At 43.2% G+C, this 26,337-nt stretch overlaps 1 protein-coding gene across 1 annotated transcript in view; it reads left to right on the forward strand.

The window, feature by feature from the left end:
* The first annotated feature begins 361 nt into the window (after positions 1-361).
* Positions 362-26,337, forward strand: part of CNN1 (calponin 1) — a 92,300-nt gene continuing 66,324 nt past the window's right edge. Inside the window, exon 1 of the mRNA XM_089688857.1 lies at positions 362-516. Coding sequence (XP_089544983.1) covers positions 457-516 — 60 coding nt within the window. The 5' untranslated portion in view covers positions 362-456. The remainder of the gene's footprint in view (positions 517-26,337) is intronic.

A 26,337-nucleotide genomic window follows, 5' to 3' on the forward strand; every position in this document is an offset into this window, starting at 1 on the left:
CTAATTGTTAGCTTTGTTGCTCCGTATTTCACGCACTTTCTGAGTCCCCACCCCAATATTAACCCTTTGTGGCCCACTTTTGGTCAGGTTCATTTTTCAGTCTCTATCATTCTTGATCTCCTTTCTGTATTCCTCTCTCTTCCTCCTCCTTCTCATTCTCCTCCTCCTCCTCCCTCTCCCTCTGCCATCATCACTCCAAAAAAATCCAAAGTTGGAAAGTCTGACACACTCCTGATATCTCTGACTATATAAATATATATATATTTCATTTTTTTTTTAATACCAACATGTTGACATCACAGGGAATGCTGTTCCACCATTGGCCGGGTCTTGGACCAATCCTTCGCACTCCATGCAGACACACATCACCCAGAATATGAGACATTTAAAAACTTGCAGGAAAAGTTTTGAGAGCATCTTCTGACGGAGAGAGGTGAAGAGACAGAACTGTCAGCCATGTCAGCTCACTTCAACAGGGGCCCAGCCTATGGACTCAGCGCCGAGGTCAAGAGCAAGGTGAGCTGCGTTCAGATGTGGGGGTGTGCTAGGACTGGCCCAAGGAGCTGACACTTTAAAAGGCTACCACTCTATTTTTTTCATGGGCTGACACTTTATTTATCCATGCCTGACTAGCCTGAAGAGCTGACTATTTATGTATCCATGCCTGTCTAGCCTGAAGAGCTGACAATTCAATACTATAGTAGTTTTATCCCTTGACCAAAGAGCTGATACTTTTCTTGTCTGTTAGTTCTGACAGCTGAGCTTTAATTTTTATACAGATTAGTGTCTATGTAATCTGAAGGAGTCACACCTAAATTGTATATTTTAGTATTTAGTATATTTTTCACTTTGAACAAAGCGTTTTATTATATACTTGTCTATTACTAAATGTCCAAAGAGCTGACACTTTATACTTGACTCATTATTTGGGTAAAGGGCTGACATTCTGATACTTCTTCGGTCTATTAACCCTGGCATTAAGAGCACCTGCTTTGTTATTATAGCGTTCTATTTCCTGGTGTGAAGAGCTGACACTCTATCCCCTGGAGTTTCTGACATTTTGGTACTGCACTAGTCTATATTCCCCCCAGTATAGTGTGAAGAGCTGACACTCTATTACAACACCAGTCTATATTCCCTGGGATGTCTGACATTTTGATATTACACTAGTCTATATACCCCAGGATGGTATGAAGAGCTGACACTCTGTTACTACACTGGGCTCTCTCCCTGGGATTAGGAGCTGAGATTCCATTACTACACAGCTCTATATCCCCCCGGAATTAAGAGCTGACGCTCTATTATTATACTGGCCTCTTTCCACTGGTATTAAGAGCTGACACTCTATTATTATACTGGTCTCTATCCACTGGCATGGAGAGATTATACTTTTTTTTACCATCGTGCTCTATGTTGCCTGGTACACAGAGCTCACACTTTGCTACTACAGTGCTCTGTATTACCTGGTACGCAGAGCTCACACTCTGCTACTACAGTGCTCTATATTACCTGGTACGCAGAGCTGACGCTCTGCTACTACAGTGCTCTATATTACCTGGTACGCAGAGCTGACGCTCTGCTACTACAGTGCTCTATATTACCTGGTACGCAGAGCTGACGCTCTGCTACTACAGTGCTCTATATTACCTGGTACGCAGAGCTGACACTCTGCTACTACAGTGCTCTGTATTACCTGGTACGCAGAGCTCACACTCTGCTACTACAGTGCTCTATATTAGCTGGTACGCAGAGCTGACACTCTGCTACTACAGTGCTCTGTATTACCTGGTACGCAGAGCTCACACTCTGTTCTATAATCCCTGGTATGGGGAGCTGACCATCTATTACTACAATGCTGTATATACCCCCAGTATGAAGGGATGACACTTTAATACTACATTGCTCTCTATACCTCGGTATGAAAAGCTGACACTCTATTACTATACTGCTCAATGTCCCCCCCCCCCATAAAGAGCTGACACTACACTGCTCTATATACTCTGGTATGAAGAACTGACACTCTGTCACTACACTACTTTATATACCCCTGGTATAAAGAGCTGACACTCTCTTACTACACTGCGCTACATGCCCCTGGTATGAAGAGCTGACACTTTATCACTACATTACTTTATATACCCCTGGTATGAAGAGCTGACACTCTCTTACTACACTACTCCATATCCTCTGGTGTTACTACACTGGTCTATATTCCCCGGTATAAAGAGCTGACACTGTTACTACACTGGTCTATATTCCCCGGTATACAGAGCTGACACTCTATTACTACACTGGTCTATATTCCCCGGTATACAGAGCTGACACTCTATTACTACACTGGTCTATATTCCCTGGCATACAGAGCTGACACTCTATTACTACACTGGTCTATATTCCTTGGTATAAAGAGCTGACACTCTATTACTACACTGGTCTATATTCCCCGATATAAAGAGCTGACACCCTATTACTACACTGGTCTATATTCCCTGATATACAAAGCTGACACTATTACTACACTGGTCTATATTCCCCGGTATACAGAGCTGACACTCTATTACTACACTGGTCTATATTCCCTGGTATACAGAGCTGACACCCTATTACTACACTGGTCTATATTCCCCGGTATACAGAGCTGACACTCTATTACTACACTGGTCTATATTCCCCGGTAAACAGAGCTGACACTCTATTACTACACTGGTCTATATTCCCTGATATACAGGGCTGACACTCTATTACTACACTGGTCCATATTCCCCGGTATAAAGAGCTGACACTCTATTACTACACTGGTCCATATTCCCCGGTATACAGAGCTGACACTCTATTACTACACTGGTCCATATTCCCCGGTATACAGAGCTGACACTCTATTACTACACTGTTCCATATTCCCCGGTATACAGAGCTGACACTCTATTACTACACTGGTTTATATTTCCCGGCATACAGAGCTTACACTCTATAACTACACTGGTCTATATTCCCCGGTATACAGAGCTGACATTCTATTACTACACTGGTCCATATTCCCCAGTATACAGAGCTCACACTCTATTACTACACTGGTTCATACTCCCTGGTATGAACACATGACAATTCATTTCAATATATTTGAATTTTCTTCTCACCCATAGATCCTATTTATCATGAAGACATTATCTATGACTATCTATTCGAAATATAAAGGCTTTACTGATATATTGCTCCTTATCAGCCTAGTCCAGGGGTGGGCAACCTGCGGCTCTCCAGCTGTTGCAGGACTACAAGTTCCATCATGCCTCTGCAAGTCATAGCTGTAACTGTCAGTTTTGTAATGTTGCAATGCCTCATGGGAAATGTACTTCCACAACAGCTAGCGAGCCGCAGTTTGCCTACCCCTGGTCTAACGTTTTATTAGTAAGCTATTCGATATATCCCTAGTCTGAAGATGTAACACTTGATTAATACTCAGCTATGACTCTGCGAACTGCTGGTCTGAGGACACTGGCACATATACCAATGTGTCTATGCATTGTCCAAAGGGCTCAGGAAATCTCGAAGTCCTGTGGCCACACTGCCAGGTTAACTGCTCTTTCAGGTCTAGGGAGACCAGGTACAGCAGTTTTTCTTACTTGTCCTTGCAGGCTCTTCTCACCCATACTCTGGTGGTCTAAAGGTATTCTGATGTCATCAGGACCGATGCAGGGACCACAGCCCTGCATTGGACTTAAGGAAGCCAAAGAACAGTCCACTGCTGGAGTGCAGGAGAGGGCTGTCTGGGGGACCTGGTAGGTAAAAGTGCTTTTCACCATCCCCTGGACAGAAACAAGCATTTAACTCTTGCGGTGCAGGACGGTTAGTTGTCCCGGAGTTGGTCTTTAATACTGCATCCTGAAGAGCTGGGATGCAGTTTGTGGCTCTTTAGTGTGAATGGCTAAATGTGTAAATATTCTTGCTTGTTTCCTTCTGGCCTGTAGAATGACAAGGGACTTTGGTCTGCCTGATCCAGTGAACAGATACGGTATAAAAAATACTAATCTATATACAGTGGTGTCCCAAGGCAGGTGCGGGGGGGTTCGTTTCGCACCGGGTGACACCGACTGCATGGGGTGACACCGGACCCGCTCCACAAAAAGGTAAGTTGTAAAGCAAGCCGACGATCCCCGCAGGATGGATTGGATCTGCAGATTGAGGAGCATAATGGATCGGACTCTGATCCATTATGCTCAATGCGCAGATCCGATCCATCCTGCGGGGATCGCCGGTTTGCTTTACAACTTACCTTTTCGTGGGGGGAGGTCCGGTGTCACCCCGTATAGGTTGCATGCCGACAATCCCCACAGGATGGATTGGATCTGTGGATTCGGGAGCATAATGGATCGGACTCCAATCCATTATGCTCAATGCGCAGATCCGATCCATCCTGCGGGGATCGTCGGAGGGGGTGTCACCAAGTGTTATTGCATCGGGTGACACCAACCCTAGGGACGCCCCTGCCTATATACAACCGACAGTTCATGAATATCTGGATCTCTCGGTGTCCAGTCTGCATCAAACTACATCAATACAATGACATCTTTTCTGTCTTGTGATACTTCTATTAACATAAACCTTTTCTTCAGCGTGATCTCAAGAGCTGACACTTAAGTTGTCCAAACGTGCAACAATCTGATCTTACAATCTTCGCACATTCTTCCTTAGGATTACCAAAACTATATCATACAAGGACCTGCATGAACAGGCAAACCAAATGTAAACCCAGACAGGCCCTTGCACTGTATAGATGACGGTGGATCGAATGAAGATCTTACAATCAGATTGTAATGAGTATGGTGAGCATCAGATCGGCACTGTTAGACGTGGAGCAGAGAAAAATACCCTACCCTGCTGGTTGCTGTGCAGTGATTTCCAAGCTGGCCATACACTAGTAGAATTTTGTTCACATTTTTTAGTTTTACGAACGTTCGTTTGCTTTCCTAATCATTTATGTGTACAGATCAATGCTCGTTTCCACCACAGTGACATGAATATTAGTAGGAGTAAAACGGAAACTTTTTCTTGAACAAATTTCTAACAGTGAATGTGTTTTTTGATTGGGAAAGTCTATTCGCTCCAAAATCACAACTGAAGCCATGGGATGGGGTGTCCAAACTATGGCCCATGGGCCACATTAGGCCTGCTACAAGATTTTTCCCATCCCCCAGCTAGGGTCAGTGACATCCCCTTAATGTGCACTGCCTATGGTCTTTGCTTCAATTCTCTCCCCCATGTGACAGGGGATTCTGATGTAAGGGGGGGGGTTCTGACTGGGACCCAGATGCAAGAGGCTGATTGGCTGCAGCTGCTGATCGAAGAAACATTTCCAACATGGCCCTTCGACAGAAGTCTTTCAAATGATCGACTTCTGTCAAGCGGGGATCAAAGTCAGCTGGACCCTGCTGCAACAGCCGAATATTGATCAGTAATACAATAACTGGATGCCCTTACTGGATCAGAGAAACTGGCACTCTACAATAATCGGGTGCCCTGTCTGATCATAGGAGCCAAGACTCTAATACAGTAACCGGGTGCCCTATCTGATCATAGGAGCCAAGACTCTAATACAATAATCGGGTGCCCTGTCTGATCATAGGAGCCAAGACTCTAATACAATAACCGGGTGACCTATCTGATCATAGGAGCCAAGACTCTAATACAATAACTGGGTGCCCTGTCTGATCATAGGAGCCAAGACTCTAATACAATAACCGGGTGCCCTATCTGATCATAGGAGCCAAGACTCTAATACAATAACCGGGTGACCTATCTGATCATAGGAGCCAAGACTCTAATACAACAACTGGGTGCCCTATCTGATCATAGGAGCCAAGACTCTAATACAATAACTGGGTGCCCTGTCTGATCATAGGAGCCAAGACTCGAATACAACAACTGGGTGCCCTATCTGATTATAGGAGCCAAGACTCTAATACAGTAACCGGGTGCCCTTATCTGATCATAGGAGCCAAGACTCTAATACAATAACCGGGTGCTCTGTCTGATCATAGGAGCCAAGACTCTAATACAATAATCGGGTGCCCTATCTGATCATAGGAGCCAAGACTCTAATACAATAACCGGGTGACCTGTCTGATCATAGGAGCCAAGACTCTAATACAATAACCGGGTGCCCTTATCTGATCATAGGAGCCAAGACTCTAATACAATAATCGGGTGCTCTGTCTGATCATAGGAGCCAAGACTCTAATACAATAACCGGGTGCCCTATCTGATCATAGGAGCCAAGACTCTAATACAATAACCTGGTGCCCTGTCTGATCATAGGAGCCAAGACTCTAATACAATAACCGGGTGCCCTTATCTGATCATAGGAGCCAAGACTCTAATACAATAATCGGGTGCTCTGTCTGATCATAGGAGCCAAGACTCTAATACAATAACCGGGTGCCCTATCTGATCATAGGAGCCAAGACTCTAATACAATAACCGGGTGCCCTTATCTGATCATAGGAGCCAAGACTCTAATACAATAATCGGGTGCTCTGTCTGATCATAGGAGCCAAGACTCTAATACAGTAACTGGGTGCCCTATCTGATCATAGGAGCCAAGACTCTAATACAGTAATCGGGTTCCCTTATCTGATCATGCGAGCCAAGACTCTAATACAATAACCGGGTGCCCTGTCTGATCATAGGATCCAAGACTCTAATACAGTAACTGGGTGCCCTATCTGATCATAGGAGCCAAGACTCTAATACAATAACCGGGTGCCCTGTCTGATCATAGGAGCCAAGACTCTAATACAATAACCGGGTGCCCTGTCTGATCATAGGAGCCAAGACTCTAATACAATAACTTGGTTCCCTATCTGATCATAGGAGCCAAGACTCTAATACAATAATCGGGTGCCCTGTCTGATCATAGGATCCAAGACTCTAATACAGTAACCGGGTGCCTTGTCTGATCATAGGAGCCAAGACTCTAATACAATAACTAGGAGCCCTTTTCTGATCATAGGAGCCAAGACTCTAATACAATAACCGGGTGACCTATCTGATCATAGGAGCCAAGATTCTAATACAATAACTAGGAGCCCTATCTGATCATAGGAGCCAAGACTCTAATACAATAACCGGGTGCCCTATCTGATCATAGGAGCCAAGACTCTAATACAACAACTGGGTGCCCTATCTGATCATAGGAGCCAATACTCTAATACAATAACTGGGTGCCCTGTCTGATCATAGGAGCCAAGACTCTAATACAGTAACCGGGTGCCCTTATCTGATCATAGGAGCCAAGACTCTAATACAATAACCGGGTGCTCTGTCTGATCATAGGAGCCAAGACTCTAATACAATAATCGGGTGCCCTGTCTGATCATAGGAGCCAAGACTCTAATACAATAACCGGGTGCCCTTATCTGATCATAGGAGCCAAGACTCTAATACAATAATCGGGTGCCCTATCTGATCATGCGAGCCAAGATTCTAATACAGTAATCGGGTGCCCTTATCTGATCATAGGAGCCAAGACTCTAATACAGTAATCGGGTGCTCTGTCTGATCATAGGAGCCAAGACTCTAATACAATAACCGGGTGCCCTATCTGATCATAGGGGCCAAGACTCTAATACAATAACCGGGTGCCCTATCTGATCATAGGGGCCAAGACTCTAATACAATAACCGGGTGCCCTATCTGATCATAGGAGCCAAGACTCTAATACAATAACTGGGTGCCCTATCTGATCATAGGATCCAAGACTCTAATACAATAACCGGGTGCCCTGTCTGATCATAGGATCCAAGACTCTAATACAGTAACTGGGTGCCCTATCTGATCATAGGAGCCAAGACTCTAATACAATAATCGGGTGCCCTGTCTGATCATAGGAGCCAAGACTCTAATACAATAACTAGGAGCCCTTATCTGACCTGAGGAGCTGACACTCTAAAAGCCCCGTACACACGATCAGAAAATCATACGAAAAATGCCACTTTCAAAGCAATCATACAATAATCTGATCGTTAGTGCACAGCAATCGTCCAAAATTACTCGAAGGGACAGGCACGAAAATTTTTGTTGTACAATACTGGATTGTACAATTTTTGTTTAACCAGTAACAGTTTTTATCCAAAAATACAATACAAATTCATTACAAGTACATGACATCACTTCCAAATTTTTATTCTGTCGTACTAGAATTCTCTGAACTTTAGTAACCTCTACACTTTCAATATGAGACTAACATGCAAAAAAAAAAAATGGCCGCTCATTCGTCTGTTATTCTCAATGTGTATAGGGGGCTTAAGGCTGGTCATACATTAGGCGCTTTTCTTTTCTTATTGCTTGACTGTGTTGATGGGGGAATCGAGTGATTTTCATTCCTTCCCTGTCACTGAGCTATTGTATTCTGACAGCAGGAGGTTTCCCCACCGTCAGAATACAATGATCACAGCTGGTGGCAGTGGTCATACGGAAAAAACCCAACAGGCTGGTTGCACTGAAGTCGATCAGAGGATCAACTTTAGTAGAATCCACCTGCCCATAGATGGAACAAAATTTGATTTGTCTAAGGCCAGCTTACAGCAACAACTGGGAGCCCTTATCTGATTAGAGAAAATGACAATTTGCCTTTAACTGATCTGATGAGCTTACACTCTAATGATGACTGCACACATATAGATTTCTCACATCAGTTGATTTCCTCACTCATGCTAAACAGTGTGGATGGAGGAACCTCCCCCGCTGATGACTGTTTTATCTGATAGGATGCTGTCACTGTTTGGCCGATTATGCTCCATGGATTTCTAAATTGACTTTTGTCAAACTCGTGGTGCCCGGCTCCATCATTTTCTTTCAGCTGAAGTTTCTCAAGTCAGTTGGTCCCAGGGGCGGACTGACCATTTGGAAACACGGGCACTGCCCAAGGGCCCAGGGTCAGTAGGGGGCCCCATGAGATGCCCCTGGTACCTTTTCATAGGCTTTTTTGAGTTTGGGCAAGGACACAGGGGCCCCATGATCCCCTATTGCCCGGGGGCCCCATGAGTTGTCAGTCCGCCCCTGGTTGGTCCAATAGGGCCACCCATGGCTCGAATTTCAATTCAACAGGAAATGGCCAAAACTGGAGCCATGTATGACAGACTAAAGTATTAGATCAGGGGTGTCAAACTGGTGGCCCTCCATCTGTTGTGAAACTACAAGTCCCATTATGCCTCTACCGTTGAGAGTCATGCTTGTAACTGTCAATCTTGCAATGCCTCCTGGGACTTGTAGTTTTGCAACAGCTGGAGGGCCACCAGTTTGACACCCGTGTGTTAGATGGATTTGTGGAAAGTAGCGACCAATTTGCGACATTGGTTTTTGTTGGATGTTTGAATATTTTCAGTATTATTGTCACTGTCATGTGTATTTTGAGAATATGTGGTTTTTCACTGTTTGATAGTTCTTTCATGTGAAAGGACGTCCGTAGAAGAGATCTTTCTCAGATCTGGTGAGCACTGCAAGACATGTATGGCTGGCCTACCACAAAAAGGAATCTTCCTCATACGTTGGCCGTTTTATTTTGAGCCTGCTCAGGGCTGTCGGTATTTTGTGTGTATGGAATAGACGCTCGCACACAGCCAACCCATGGCAGGTGGCCTCCCAGTGTTCTGTTCTTCTAAAACACGAATTGGCAGCACTGTGTGATTCTACGGCCACGCTATGAACCTTTTGTTGACAGAATATGATGGCTGGATAAAGCAGCTGTCAGTGAGGAGCAGCAGATTTGTTCACATTTGGCCACAGATGGATTGACTACTGTGTGATTGGTCTGCCAATGTCGGAGAGTGAACACGGCAGCCCTTAGCTAATATGTTATTAAACCTTTCTCCAAATGTTTTATATATGATAAATAAATAAATAAAAGAAATGCGAAAGGAAGCCCATGGGCGATATTGATGACCTGTTTGATTCCCAGCTCTAAATAAGATTTTGAAGCCAGTAATGATTATTTAAAGAAAAATTCCAAGCTTGAGAGGGCAAAATCAGGCTCACTTCTGCACAGAAACCAATCAGCTTCCAGGTTTTATTTCCAAAGATTAACTGAACAAGCGGAGGTTAGAAGCTGATTGGTTTATTTGCAGAAGTGAGTCTGAATTTGCACTCTCCAGCTTTAGTAAATAAACCCCATATAGTCTATCAGGTCTAACATAGCTACACTGGTCCATCTTGGTCCAGTATAGTTTATGAGGTCCAACATAGCTACACTGGTCCAGCTTGGTCCAATAGAATCCAACAGGTCCAACATATTTAAATTTGTCCAGCTTGGTCAAATATGGTCCAACAGGTCCAACATAGCTATGCTTGTCCAGCTTGGTCCATTATAGTCCAACAGGTCCAACATAGCTATATTGGTCCAACTTGGTCCAATAGAGTCCAAGAGGTCTAAGATATCTACATTGGTCCAGCATAGTCCAGCAGGTCCAACATATCTTCATTGGTCCATTAGAGTCCAACAGTTCCAACATAGCTATATTGGTCCAGCTTGGTCCAATAGAGTCCAACAGGTCCAACATATCTTCATTGGTCCATCAGAGTCCAACAGTTCCAACATAGCTATATTGGTCCAGCTTGGTCCAATAGAGTCCAACAGGTCCAACATATCTACATTAGTCCAGCTTGGTCCAATATAGTCCAACAGGTCCAACATAGCTACACTGGTCCAGCTTGGTCCAATATAGTCCAACAGGTCCAACATAGCTACACTGGTCCAGCTTTGTCCAATAGAGTCCAACAGGCCCAACATAGCTATATTGGTCCAGCTTGGTCCAATGGAGTCTAACAGGTCCAACATAGTTACATTGTTCCCGCTTGCACTAATGTGTCTATACATATACCATACCTGTTGGATCCCCATGGAAGGTGGAAAGCATTGTATTAGACACCACTACTACAGTAATCTCCACTGGCTTCCAGGTCCCGTACTGAGTAGCTTCCCTACTCCACCTTGTCCAATCAGAGAACGCTGTACATTCATTGAGACAATGCAAAGTGTTACCTGAATGGTGCCCATGTCGAGCAAGTGACCTCCCTTGTTCAGTAAGCAGTAAGGCAGCCATTCGGCAGGGGCACCATTCAGGTAACATTTTGCATTGTCTGAATTAATGTAAAATGTTCTCTAATTGGACAAAATTAGGCCTGTGATGTCACCACCCCACCTCTCCACTTCGTCCAAACAGAGAAGGCTCAGCACGGGATACCTGGTATCTAGTGGAGATCATTGTGGTAACAGTGCCTACTACAGTGATTTCCAGCATCCACGAGGATCCCACAAGTATGCCACATACATTGCTTCAAGCAGGACCAGTGTATCTATCGAAATATAAAAATACCTGGAATTCATCTTTAAAGTACATCTAAAGCCATTACTGTTTTTTTTTTTGCTTTAAATAGAGTACGGAAGAGTTAGATCCTCTGTCAAGTTTTTGTCCAAGCAACCACTGTCACTGAGACAGAAAATGATGGGAAATCCAAAAACAGAATAAAAAAGAAATCCATCTTTCTCATAATAAAACATACAACAAAATTCTGCTGCCACTTCCACACTGAAAACAATGCCTTAAACACAAAAACAATGTAACATACACACACACAATAAAATAAAATAAATAGTAATTGTCGATGAAACTGGAGGTGAGGGGAAACCTTCCAATAGGGACACCTGTTCCTATGAATAGTAAGGGGAAGAGAAACCTCTCCAATGGGACACAACCTAAGGTGTTTTAACCCTTTGCTACTTTATCTAAAACTAAAGACAAAAAAACAGTTTGGGCTAAAACTTCATTGGCTAAAAGCTTTATTGGTCTAAAACTCTCATCATTATTCATGGAGATTCCAGTTTTTCCAAAGACCACTTTGTTGTTTTAAATACAGTAGAGTGGGGAAGATTTAGAACCTCTTGCCAGGTTAGAGACATTTCTACCCACATCTTTGAGAAAGGTAGTGAAGGAAAATCGCACCAATGGGATGCAAAGAGTGAGAAAAAAAGAAGATATTTTAACCATTCCATTTTCTATGCAAAATAAAACAAATATTGGGCTATAGGTACATTTTGAATATTGTCTAGCAGCTGTATCACTCCACATAAAAATGAAAAGACTTCACCATGCGCAAGTTTGGGACATATAAGAACTATTGGCAGAGCTTTGGATTGGGTACATCTGGGACCTACTGTAACATCATGTCATTTGATGGCAAGGGATGACCCTTTCATGCAGCTACCTTTCTCTGTCTGCAGGTATTTGGGTGCCATTATGGTGATGTTTCTCTATCTTCAAATTAATATCCTTGTGAATTGCCCACTGAAGCAGAGACCTGATATTTTAGAAACCTTGTTGAGAATCAGTCAGTCTATATTAAAGGCACCAATGTCAGCAATGTGCACTGAAAATTATGTAAAGCATTATGGGGTGGACTTTCTTGTATGGCTGGTGGTGAGAAGACCATATTGACAGAAGCCTGAAGTTGGCTCAAGTTTTACCTGATTTTTGCTGAAATGGCCAAAATTCAAGCCACAGGTGCCCTGCCAGTACCACTCTGCTCAACAAAATTCAGTTACAAAATTGACAGAGTTGGGTGCAAAATTATCCTCCAAACAGAGACTGAATCCTATCAGATTCAGTTTTTGGGTATCAAGACTGCCTTGGCTGCCTGAATACAAGGGAGACTCCTCTATCCACACTGTTTAGCATGGATGGTGGAATTGGTTGATTTTCTTTTGGGCGTTGGGAGACAATCCAAGATGAATGGGCCTCCTAACATAACACCCTTCAATGCAAAAAAAACTCATGAGTTGAACACACAAAGCTGTGAAGGGGGCCTTAGTGTGACATGGCCCCTAGGTTCCATAAACACAGTCAGAGCTTTTTTTCTAGTTTTGAAGCCTGTCAGGTTTTTATTGGTACCACTGCCCCACTAGGGACAGAGACATTCTGTTTTTGTTGGTGACCATTGTCACAGAGAGAATGTGAGGGAATATTCTCAATTTTAGGATTGGCACCAAAACAGAACTAGAAGAAAAGTCTTCCAATAGGGAAACCTTTTCTGGTGACAGCTGTCAAAGGTGGGGATTATGCTCACCTGTTGGGTACAGGAACTGTAGGGCAATCTCACGGATGGGGAAAGCAACAGATGTTCCACTATATATAAAACTAAAAAAGGTTTTGACTGGAGCTAAGGTTTCTTAAAAATAATTACATAACTGAAACATCTTTGCTTAGCACCCATCCTTAAAAAATCAGCTGTAAAGCAACTATTTTTGCTAAAATTAAAAATAAAAAGCCCCTGTAAAATAAGATCCATTTTGTGGATTCTTTGCCCTGTTGCAGAGCAAAGTAACCTGAAGAATCTTCACCTATGACATTTCAGGGTGGCCATACTCTGTGGTTCCTTCCACAGACCAGTAGTGATACAAGGGGCCACCTGGAGGAACTATAGATCAAGAGAGGGGCACGAAGGCATTTGACACACCTAGAAATGTCAGATGTGAAGCTTCTTTGGGTGACTGCTCTGCAGTATAGTGAAGATTCCATGAACAGGTAGTTTTTAATTTTATTTCAGTGACTGAAGTGATTTCTGTATATGATTGGAACTGAAGGACACTAGGACCTCTCACATTTGGCCTGTTTACATTATCAGCACATTTAGTTCTTTGCTTCTAATGAGAGTTATTAAGTATTGTAGGCCTAGTAGGACAGGCTACACATTTCCTGGCTGGCTTTTTCTTGGGAATTCTGAGCTCCTGGGCTAACTATTTGATTTTTTTTTTCATTCAGTGTAAGTCTGCACCTGGTTTCTCCTTTTAGCTGCACATGCAACTGTCAACTTGTTGTTTTGGTGTACTTTAATCCTATGTTCTTCCATGTTTATTGTATTGTCTTGGCCTACTGTAGTCCTATGTCCTTCCAAGTGTCCTCTATTGTCTTGGCCCATTTTAGTTCTATGTTCTTCATGTCTTGTATGTCTTGGCGTACTTTAGTCCTATGTTCTTCCTCCTGTTTTGCATTGCCTTGGCCTACTTACGCCCTATGTTCTTGCACATGCCTTATATTGTCTTGGCATACTTTAGTCCTATGTCCTTCCAAGTGTCTTGTATTTTCTTGTCATGCTTTTAGTCTTGTGTTCTTCTGCGTGTCTTGTATTGTCTTGGTGCACTTTAGTCCTATGTCCTTCAATGTGTCTTGTATTGTCTTGGTGCACTTTAGTCCTATGTCCTTCCAAGTGTCTTGTATTGTCTTGGTGTACTTTAATCCTATGTCCTTCAATGTATTTTGTATTGTCTTGGTGTACTTTAGTCCTATGTCCTTCAATGTGTCTTGTATTGTCTTGGTGTACTTTAATCCTATGTTCTTCTGCGTGTCTTGTATTGTCTTGGTGTACTTTAGTCCTATGTCCTTCCAAGTGTCCTGTATTGTCTTGTCATACTTTTAGTCCTGTGTTCTTCTGCGTGTCTTGTATTGTCTTGGTGTACTTTAGTCCTATGTCCTTCCAAGTGTCTTGTATTGTCTTGGTGTACTTTAGTCCTATGTCCTTCAATGTGTCTTGTATTGTCTTGGTGTACTTTAGTCTTTTGTCCTTCCAAGTGTCTTGTATTGTCTTGTCATACTTTTAGTCCTGTGTTCTTCTGCGTGTCTTGTAGTGTCTTGGTGTATTTTAGTCCTATGTCCTTCCAAGTGTCTTGTATTGTCTTGGCGTACTTTAGTCCTGTGTACTTTCATGTTTCTTGTATTTTTCTGGTGTACTTTAGTCCGATGTTCTTTCACAAGTCTTGTATTTTCATGGTCTACTTTAGTCCTATGTTAGGCATGACATGTTGAAAAAAATTACAAATACAAAAGTAATTAAAATCAGCTATTCAACGCTTGGGATTGTGAGAGTGGTGGGTGGTTACTAAATGAAGAAGCTGAGAAAGTTCAGTTTACATCTGAGAAGACTTGCCAACAGCAATAAATCAGTCCAAACTTCAGCACATTTGCCGTATTTAGAAACAACTGAACTAGAGACGCTTACATCCTGAACTATTATGTCCTTAAATCAGAAATGTGATAAAACAGAAATGTGATGAAACAGTGCATATAGAGGTCATCTGCTGTGGAAAGACCTGGCATTGCTGAAACCCTCATGTGGTTTGATACAGTAGAGAAGCAATTTGGTGTAATTTTGAGGATGAACTTTTTTAGTGTCAGTTGGCAGCAGTGAATGGATTGCTTATATGAAAGAATCTAGGTACCAAAACAGTAGGATGACCTTTCACGCCTGGAGGAAAAGACTAGAGGGTTACATCAATGTTTTATTTTAAGCTACAGGTGTTAGCAGGCTTGCACATGTACCTGCACATGCATGCTGTCATGTGCTGAAGCCTGTTCATAAACAAGTATGCAAGTGTGTATGTGATAAACACATCCACATACAGCTAGTGGTCTTGTTATTTCTTTCTCACCCTTCTCCTCCTCATAACCGCGGGGGACATCTCCCCGAATCCTGGCCCTCCACCACCTCCCTCACCCGCACAAAACCCTCCCGCCTCCACGTCCTGCCACAACCCCCGCAACTTAGTATCTGTCCCCCTGCTCCCTAAAATCTCCCCCCCGTTTTCATGTGCACTCCTGAACGCCCGATCGGTGTGCAACAAGCTTATCGCCATCCACGACCTCTTTGTTTCCCGCTCCCTCAACCTCCTGGCGATTACGGAAACCTGGATCCAGCCCACTGACTCTACCTCCCTTGCTGCACTCTCCTACGGAGGTCTCACCTGGACCCACTCACCCAGGCCCAACGGTCGTAAAGGTGGTGGGGTTGGCCTGCTCCTGTCACCGCTGAGCACCTTCCGAGTCCTCCCAAACCCCCCCTCCCTATCCTTCTCCTCCTTCGAGGCCCACTGCGTCCGACTATTCTCCCCAACCCCCCTGAAGATTGCTGTGATATACCGGCCTCCTGGATCCATACCCCGCTTCCTGGAAGACTTCTCCTCCTGGCTACCCTTCTTCCTCTCCTCTGAGCTACCCACTATCATCCTTGGGGATTTCAACATCCCTGTCAACCTCGACAACCCAGACACAGCCCGTCTCCTCCACTTAACCTCCTCCTTTGCACTTGCACAGTGCATATAATCCACCACCCACTCCGACGGTAATATCCTTGATCTTGTCTTCTCCAACCGCTGCGCTCCCCACAACCTCACTAACACCCCCTTCCCTCTCTCTGACCACAACCTGATTACCTTCTCTACCTCCTCATCCTCCAACGCCTACCCCTCCAAATGTCACACTTGTACCAGCCGTAACCTCCGCAACCTTAACCCTGCCTCCCTCCACTCCGCAGCTGATCAACTCCACGACCGCATCCTCCCCCTGTCCTGCCCCGACTTGGCTATGACCGCCTACAACAATGCGCTCTCAACAGCCCTTGACTCACTAGCGCCTTTAACCACACGCAACATCAGACCCCGACCGCTCCAGCCCTGGCAGACTGATCACACCAAAACCCTCAAACGACACAGTGACTGGAGCGACTATGGCGCAAAACCAAATCCCAACAAGCCTTCACCCGATACAAATCTGCCTTCCACACCTACACCTCCTCCCTCCATACTGCCAAACAAGCCTACTTCCTGAACCTCATCAAGGCCCTCTCCTCCAATCCTCGCCGACTCTTCTCCACCTTCAACTCTCTACTCTCGCCACCCCCACCTCCACCCAGCACCTCACTCACTGCCCTTGAGATTGCCAATCACTTCAAAAACAAGATTGACACAATTCGCAAGGACATTGCCGCAACTCACACGCCTTCTCAACCCGTCCCCTCTCACACAGCTACCCCCTCATCCCCCCTCCCCCTCGACATAACCCACAGGGACTTCGTCGCTGCTCAAACTCCCTCCAACCCCCTTCCCCCTCACTCAGCTACCCCCTCTACACCCCTCTCCCACGGCCCCACCACTGCTCTGACCTCCTCTTCCACCCCACCCTACATTCCTCATACTGAAGCTCCCCCAACACTCCGCACCTTTGACCTTACTACCATCGAAGAAGTCTCCAAGATCCTCTCTGATGCCCGCCTCACCACCTGCCCCCTCGACCCTATCCCCTCACAACTCCTACAACCTCCCTCCCCCTCCATCCTACGCTCCCTCACCCACATCTTCAATCTCTCCCTCTCCTCCGGCACTTTCCCTTCCCCTCTGAAACATGCACACATCACCCCCATACTTAAAAAGCCCTCCCTGGACCCCAATGACCCGAACAACCTCAGACCCATCTCCCTGCTCCCATTTACATCTAAACTCCTCGAGCGCCTAGTCTACGCCCGCCTATGCTCTCACCTCAACGACAACAACCTCCTCGATCCCCTACAGTCCGGCTTCCGTCCCCTACACTCCACCGAAACTGCCTTACTCAAACTCTCCAACGACCTGCTAACCGCCAAAGCTAATGGCCACTATTCAGTGCTCCTACTCCTTGACCTCTCTGCGGCCTTTGACACAGTTGACCACCCCCTCCTCCTCAAAAAACTACACTCCCTCGGCCTCAGAGATTCTGCTCTCTCCTGGCTCTCATCCTACCTGTCACAACGCTCTTTCAGCGTTACCTATAATGCCACCACCTCCCTCTCACTCCCCCTCTCTGTTGGGGTCCCCCAAGGCTCTGTCCTCGGGCCCCTTCTCTTCTCCATCTACACCTCCTCCCTTGGCCAACTCATACACTCTCACGGCCTCAACTACCACCTCTATGCCGACGACACACACAAATCTATCTCTCAACCCCCCACCTCACCCCCTCGGTCTCCGCCCGAATCACACTCCTGTTGAGCGACATATCAGACTGGATGTCGCTCCACTTCCTTAAACTGAACCTCTCCAAAACAGAGTTTCTTGTCTTCCCCCCAGCCCGGACACCACCCCCCATTGACTTCTCCATCATGTCCAACAACACCACCATCAAACCCGCCCCGCAGGCCAGAGTACTTGGTGTCATTTTGGACTCCAACCTATCCTTCCAGCCCCAAGTCCACTCTTTAACAAACTCGTGCAGACTCCACCTCCGCAACATCGCCAAAATCCGCACGTTCCTAACTCCAGAAACCACTAAACAGCTCATCCACTCCCTCATCATATCACGACTCGACTACTGCAACTCCCTCCTCACTGGCCTGCCTCGCCGCTGGATATCCCCGCTTCAGTCCATCCTGAATACAGCTGCCAAACTCATTCACCTTTCCAACCGCTCCGTTTCCGTCACCCCCCTCTGCCAATCCCTCCACTGGCTTCCGATTGCGCAACGGATCAAATTCAAAATCCTAACGCTGACGTACAAAGCTGTCCACCATACTGCCCCGAACTACATCACTGACCTAATATCCAAGTACCGCCCAACACGCACACTCCGCTCCTCACAAGACCTCCTTCTCTCTAGTTCCCTGGTCTCCTCCTCCCATGCCCGCCTCCAGGACTTCTCCAGGGTGTCACCCATCCTCTGGAACTCCCTGCCCCAACCCATCAGATTATCACCTACTCTCCTCTCCTTTAGGCGCACCCTGAAAACCCATCTCTTCAGGGAAGCCTACCCCGCCCCCTGCTAACTTGCCGACCTCCTCCACTCTTCCTACCACTCCATCCCCCACTGCTATCTCCTCCTGTGCCACCATCCCCTCCCTCCTAGATTGTAAGCTCGAAAGAGCAGGGCCCTCAATCCCCTCATGTTTTGCATTGTATTGGTATTGTTCTGTCACATGTTCTGTTCCCCTCTGTAATGTACAGTGCTGAGTGAACTATTGGCGCTTTATAAATACTGTATAATAATAATAATAATAATAATGTTATTTGAAGATAACCACCTGACAACTAGCGTGTTTTTTCATAACAATTCATTTCCAAAAAAAACACTAAAAAAAGATTAAAAAGTTAAATATTAAGTGTATTTCTAGGCAAAACATTCTTTTTAGTTTTAGATAGAGAGCAGAAGGGTAAGATCGTATGTCTAGTTTTTGTTGGCGTCCCCATTGGAGAGGTTCACTCAACCATTTCTACTGGTGAGCACTGTCACCAAGAAAGAAAGGGAAGTTCAAAATTTTAGAGTTGTCCCTGGAATAAGAGGTGAGATCTTTGAATGGGGACACCTGTACCAGGGGCTTCTGTCTAAGAGGGGAATTCCTTACATTTTGGAAGATTTGCTTTAACTTTACACATAGTGACATATAGCTAGTCTGGCTGAAAAAAGACAAATGTCCATCCAGTTCAACCATAGGAAAAAAAAAAGTTATAATTCTATACCCACAGTTGATCCAGAGGAAGGCAAAAAACCCCCCAGCAAAGCATGATCCAGTTTGCTCCTGCTGGGAAAACAATTCCTGTTGCATCTGGAAATAAACCATTGAGATTATGGTGAACTGGTTTTTACTTGCCTGTATTCCAACACTTTACTATTGGCCCATCGTATTTGATGGCCAATGGGGAAAAGTAAGTGGGTTGAGCTGACCTGAGTGTATCAGTGCCAGCTCCGGTCACTATTGGAGTGACCTTGGTTTTGAAGATCCTGGAGGTCTTTGGAGGTCATTTTTGGATGCATGCAGGCACCTGGAGTCCTCCACTCTAAAGCTGGCCAGTGGAATTTTGTTTAGATTTTTATTCAAAATCCTGAAAAATCTTTTGTCAGAGCATTCAAATTTGCCGTAAGGTCAACAAATTTTGCTCAAAAGCCCTTAAAATTTCATCCACACCAGCTGCTTAAATGGAATCCCAATGTATTAAACAGGTTTCTTTTCCTAGCACGTGTTTTTTGTTAACGAACGTCACATTTAATTACACTTTTGTTCATTCAGATAACAAATGTGAAACATTTCCAGTCCTCTTTTGAATTTTCTAGTTACTGTTGTAAAAAATAATTACCGATTTGATTCCACTAACCGTTAGAAAATCAAAAAAATTAACATTTTCTAATAAAATTCTACTGGAATATGGCCAGCTTAAGAACCTGGGGCCGCTTTACCAGTTGAGGAGAGCCCAGGGATTTGCTTTAAACTGCATAAAATATAGCTTTAGTAGCTATTATGTGTGCACACAGGCAATTTAAAAACAAGCATTCTTATACAAAAAATGGAAAGAAAATTAAGGGAAATGTGGCTACATGTTATATAGACCAAATAGAAAAACAAAACTGTAAATTCAATACATTTAGGAAAACCAAATCAACCTAAATGGCCATTTATTTTTGTACAGTGATGGGTAGATATTTCCTAAAGAGTAGAACATTTTTTTGAAAATTGTAATGTAATTGCCATTGGAGTCATCAATAAAATCATTCTCATAAGGGTTCCCTCTCCTTGTTGCCCCCTATTTGCAGTGGCTTCAGCCGTATATATTGGTTGCTCTAGCCTCCCATTACATGCCACTGCTTTTATAGTTAATATAGTTCTGTAATGGTTTGTTTATAACTCATGACCTATAATATCAAGCACCTTACAGTTGCAAGAAAAAGTATGTGAACCCCTTGGGATTACGTGGAGTTTTGCATGAATTGGGCATAAAATGTGCTCTGAACGTCATCTAAATCACAACAATAGAAGAACACAGTCTGCTGAACATGCTAGGCACGGTTCACATCAGACAGTGCTTCTTGAAACCAGTAAACCCAAAACAGGTGTGTGTTTTTTAAGGGCAGGACAGCTGTCAGCAACACATCCAATATCATCACACTGATTGGAGTCAAGATTGGCTCACTCCTGGCTCCAATTAGCTCTGGGAGAAGTCATTAAGCTAGGGCCTCACATACTTTTTCCTCCCTGCACTGTGAATGTTTACATGTTATGTGCAATTAAACCATGGCAACATCTAATGTTTGTGTAGTATTATGTTCAGCAGACTGTGTTCTTCTATTGTTGTGACTTAGATGACGTTCAGAGCACATTTTATGCCCAATTCATGCAAAACTCCACATAATCCCAAGGGGTTCACATACTTTTTCTTGCAACTGTACATTTTAACAAATTTGTCGATGATTGCACGCTCTGCATGTGTGTACTTTTCTAGAACTGAAAAATAACTTGGGAAATCATTTAACTAAAAAAAAAAGTTCTCATAGGGCTAGTTAATAAGGATTGCCTTCCTTTGCTTAGAAACATAGAGACATAGAAGAGTGGCTGTAGAAAAATAAACCAAGTGGTCCATCGAGTCTGCCCCATTTTGTTTGGATTGACTTTTTTTTTTTTTTTACTTTTTTTGTCCGAGTATAGATCTCTGCTTGTTTGTGGTGAGACTATGGTTGCTTGTGGTGAGAATGCTGATACGGACAGAGACAAGATGGACAGCCTCCTGACAAATGTACACATTATTATTATACAGGATTTCTATAGCGCCAACAGTTTGCTCACTGCTTTATAATATAAAGGGAGACAATACAGTTCAATACAAGAGGGTTAGAAGGGCCTGATCCTTGGAGCTTACACATTGTCCTGATTTCCAGTTTGTGCCCATATACAGTTCTGTTTTACCCATAGCAACCAATGAGATGCCAACATTTTTCCACTGCAGCTTTGAAGATGATAGGGATAGTCTGGACGGGGAACCTGGTAACTATCAGAGCCCTTCAGGCCAGCAACGCCCTAAACTGCTTTGTATTCATATACAGTAATGCATACACATTAACTCATACTGCCAGGCACAGGTGACAAGGAGCAAATGATTTTAATTTAGATTTTAAGCTTCTTAATCATGTTTATTCCATGAATTTTTGGTTCATTTTGTACATCATTTCTGACACTGCTGTTCTTTTTATGTCTTAGGATCACTTATGGGGCCCCAGAATTTTCAATTCTAGTAGTCTGTTGTTAAGAACTTTTATTAGCTCCATCTCCCTGTTTATAATAATGAAAGAAATAACAGTCTATGGAATTATAATGCTTAATATACCAACATCCCAATTGTACAATCAATTGTAAGACTAGACTGTATATCCTTAAGGACCCTTAGGAGGCTGTTGTAATACTATGATGTGCATGATGGGTTTTTTTTATTACTACTTTAACTCAAATTATAATTAAATTATATATATATATATATATATATATATATATATAAATAAATAAAATAACATTAAAAAAAAATATATATATATATTTATTTAACATTATAACATTGAAAATGTTATATATATTTTTTTCATGGTATTAGTTTAAATAAATAAATATATATATATATATATATATATATATATATTTTTTTTTTAAAAGGTTATTTTAAATAAATATTTATATATATTTATTTTTTAATATATATATTTATATTTAAAATAACATTTAAAAAAATTATATATATACATATATATATATATTTATATTATATGTTATTATTTTAACTATATATATATACTGTATAATTTTTTTAAATGTTATTTTAAATATAAGTATATATACATATTTTTAAAACATTTTTAATGTTATTTTTATATATATATATATATATATATATATATATATATATATATATATAATTTGACTTAGTCCAATTTCTTCTTTTTGTATATAGTCTTACTGTTTATATAGGCAAAATGCCTTCATCTATATCAACTTATTCTTGCTTTTTCTAAAATTGTTAATGCTAGTCTACCCTAAGATAATTTTCGGCTTCATATACAAGTGATCCTACAATAAAAAAATATATATTTTTGTTGCATGATATCATGAGCTTGACCCCTTGCTTGCAAGTACCTCATTTGTGCTACACTGATTTCAGTGCACTGGAAATGACACACGTGTTTTGCAGGAGTTAAATACATTATTATTATTATAAAGGATGTATGTTACGACAACAGTTTACTCAGCCCATTACAATATGGAGGGCAGACAGTGCAGTTGCAATACAATTCAATACAGGAGGAATCAGAGGGCCCTGCTCATTAGAGCTTACAATCTAAAAGAGAGAGCCAAGAGATACAAAAGGTAGTAACTGTGGGGGATGAGCTGATGGAGAAAATAAAAGCACAGTTGTTAGGTGGGGACCGGATAGCCCTCTTGAAGAGATGGGTTTTCAGGGATTGTCTAAAAGTGGACGGAGTAGGAGATAGTTGGACAGATTTAGGTAAGGAGTTCCATAGGATGGGAGAGGCTCGGGAGAAGTCCTTGAGGTGAAAATGGGAAGAGGTGACAAGGGAGCTAGCAAGCAGGAAGTCTTGGGAAGAAAGAAGAGAATGAATAAGTTGGTATTTATGTCATAATTATTTTAAGTCTTGGAGGCAGGTTGTAGGTTAAATTTCCATCTATGCTCGTTGGGAGGTATGTGTAACACGTCTCGATGCTGCTGCCTCTGTAATTCTTATTACAGCAAACCATGTACTGCGCTTTTATCAGTATCTCAGATCTAACTGCCAGCAGGACTAAAATACGCCCATTTGTTTTACTGATGTGTTATGGAAATAAGTGCACCATTGTAAAAAGAAAAACAAAAAAAAAACAAATATCGTAAACTGCTCTCCCTACACCATTTATATGTTCAGAGGTTTCAGTATCACTATTTCCAGAAATTCCTTGTAAACAGCAAAGTTTGGCAGATGAACATTTAAAACAGAAGAAAGTGAAGAGCAGAGAGGAGAGACAGACAGATTGTATTTTTATGGCTGTAAAAACCATCCATAACTGGAGTCCCTGTGGATGGAGTTATTCCTTGCATTCCTTTAGGAGAATGGGGAAGGGGGGGGGGGGGGGTGAGTAGGAAACTCTACGGGGATTTTGAGGATACAGTCAATAGCCGATATAGTCAATCATCTGTAGCCAAGGCAATGGAAAGATATCTACAAAATGTTAATCACTACAGAATACCCCGGGGACAACAGGAACAAGGCAATGTACAAACTTACTTGATTTGCCTGAATATATTACATGAGCAGATAGGTTTTCATAATACACTACTTGGGACTTGGACTCCTTTGTAATGGACTGGAGGAAGAAAGTAAGGTCTTGAGTTTCTAGCTCACAGGTGGAGATAAAAGAAACATGTCAGGAGAGAAATCAGTAAGCTGCTTTTGAAAGCAGTTGGGTGAAAGTTGAAACTATTAGATGGTATATCATGATCTGGACCAGAAAGAACCTTCAGAGATACAACAATCCCAGAAATTGTTCCACATGGGTTCCCCTTACGTGTTATACATGATAAGCCATACGTTTATGACTCATGGGGCCCCCGGGCAATAGGGGATCATGGGGCCCCTGTGTCCTTGCTCAAACTCAAAAAAGCCTATGAAAAAGGTACCAGGGGCATCTCATGGGGCCCCCCACTGACCCCGGGCCCTCGGGCAGTTCCCGAGTTTCCAAATGGTCAGTCCGCCCCTACAACCGCCCACCATAATCCATCAATGTATGGACTCCACTAGATCTCCAAAGGTATGCTGTGGTATCTTGCACCAAGGCGTCAGTAGCAGATCCTTACATACAAGTCCTGTAAGTTGTGAGTGGGAGCCTCCATGGATTTGACTTGCTTTTTCCAGCACACACCACAGATGCTCAATTGGATTGAGATCTGGAGACTTTATAGGTCACTTCAACACCTCAAACCCTTTGCTGTGTTCCTCAACCATTCTGGAATTCATCAGACCATGCCACCTTCTTCCATTGCTCCATGGTCCAGTTCTGATGTTCACCTGCCGATTTTAGGAGCTTTTGGATGGGGGCATAGGTCAGCATGAGCACCCTGACTGGTCTTCTGCTACGCAAACCCATATGCAACTAAAAATGTGCGTCATTCAACCATTGTGTGTTCTGACACCTTTCTATTGAAAAGCAAAATGACCTCTTTCAGCAATTTGAGCAACAGTAGCTCTTCTATTGGATCAGAATACACAAGCCAGCCCTTGCTCGCCACGTGCATCAATGAGCCTTGGCCACCCATGACTCCATCTCTGGTTCGCCGGTGACCTTCCTTGGACCACTTTTGGTAGGTCCCGACTACTGCAGATCAGGAACATCCCACAAGAGCTGCAGTCACTCAGATCCTTACGAATACCCAATTTTTCCTGCTTTCAACACGTCAACTTCAGAAACAACATGTTCACTCCCTGCCTAAAATATATCTCACCATTACTTTCAGATGCCTTTGCAATGAGGTAATCAAGGTTATTCACATTGCCTGTCAGTGGTCATAATGTTATGGCTGAGCAGTGCATAGGTATTGTGCCAGGGTAGGTGTCTTCCCTTTTGCCTTTGGAAGCCATGTAAGCCTCCCTTCCCATTGCACTGGTCATTGTTGTATGGCTGCCTTTGGTTGCCTCTTTTTGTATTCTCTGATGATCTCTCAGAGCTTACCAATGCTGCCGTGTAATTGTTGTGCTGGGGCACATGTATGACAAGGTCTTTTTGACATTTGTTCATTTGTTGGTATTATATCTGCTGTGACCCGTCAATGATAAGGGATCATGCCTCATGGCAAGGGGGACAAGCTTTGTATCACCTGAATTTAAGAACAGTAAAAAATTGTTGTCTGGCATGTCAGATGTCAATGATGGGGTTGTCAGATGTCAATGATGGGGTTGTCAGATGTCAATGATGGGGCTGTCAGATGTCAATTATGGGGCTGTCAGATGTCAATGATGGAGTTGTCAGATGTCAATGATGGGGTTGTCAGATGCCAATGATGGGGTTGTCAGATGCCAATGATGGGGTTGTCAGATTTCAATGATGGGGTTGTCAGATGCCAATGATGGGGTTGTCAGATGTCAATCATGGGGTTGTCAGATGTCAATCATGGGGTTGTCAGATGTCAATCATGGGGTTGTCAGATGTCAATCATGGGGTTGTCAGATGTCAATCATGGAGTTGTCAGATGTCAATGATGGGGTTGTCAGATGTCAATCATGGAGTTGTCAGATGTCAATGATGGGGTTGTCAGATGTCAATGATGGAGTTGTCAGATGTCAATGATGGAGTTGTCAGATGTCAATGAGGGGGTTGTCAGATGTCAATAATGGGGTTAACAGATACCAGAAATTATTTTTTATGCGGCGTGTTAATGCACATGTACCATTGCCTCTGTTGACTTGCATTGCATTCAGGCAGTCGATTGAAATCAGTTCACCAAAAAGCCCCCTGAAAATTGGACATGTCATACAATTTATGCTGCTTTGCCATACATTGCCATACATAGCAGCATGCTGCAGCACATGTACATCACCTTAGTGCGCTGGGGTGCTATTCAAAATGAATGGCACCAAAGCACGCCATTGCATGCCTGCACTGTCACAAAACCGAGATGTAAATCAGACCTTATTGAGAACTGAAAAAAAAAAAACAAATACAAACCTCCAAGTAAGAGCAGCCGGAGACCAT

Source organism: Staurois parvus, unplaced genomic scaffold (genome assembly GCF_062004578.1).
Source record: "Staurois parvus isolate SC_StPar_1 unplaced genomic scaffold, SC_StPar_1.0 ptg000456l, whole genome shotgun sequence".
Lineage (NCBI taxonomy): Eukaryota > Metazoa > Chordata > Amphibia > Anura > Ranidae > Staurois > Staurois parvus.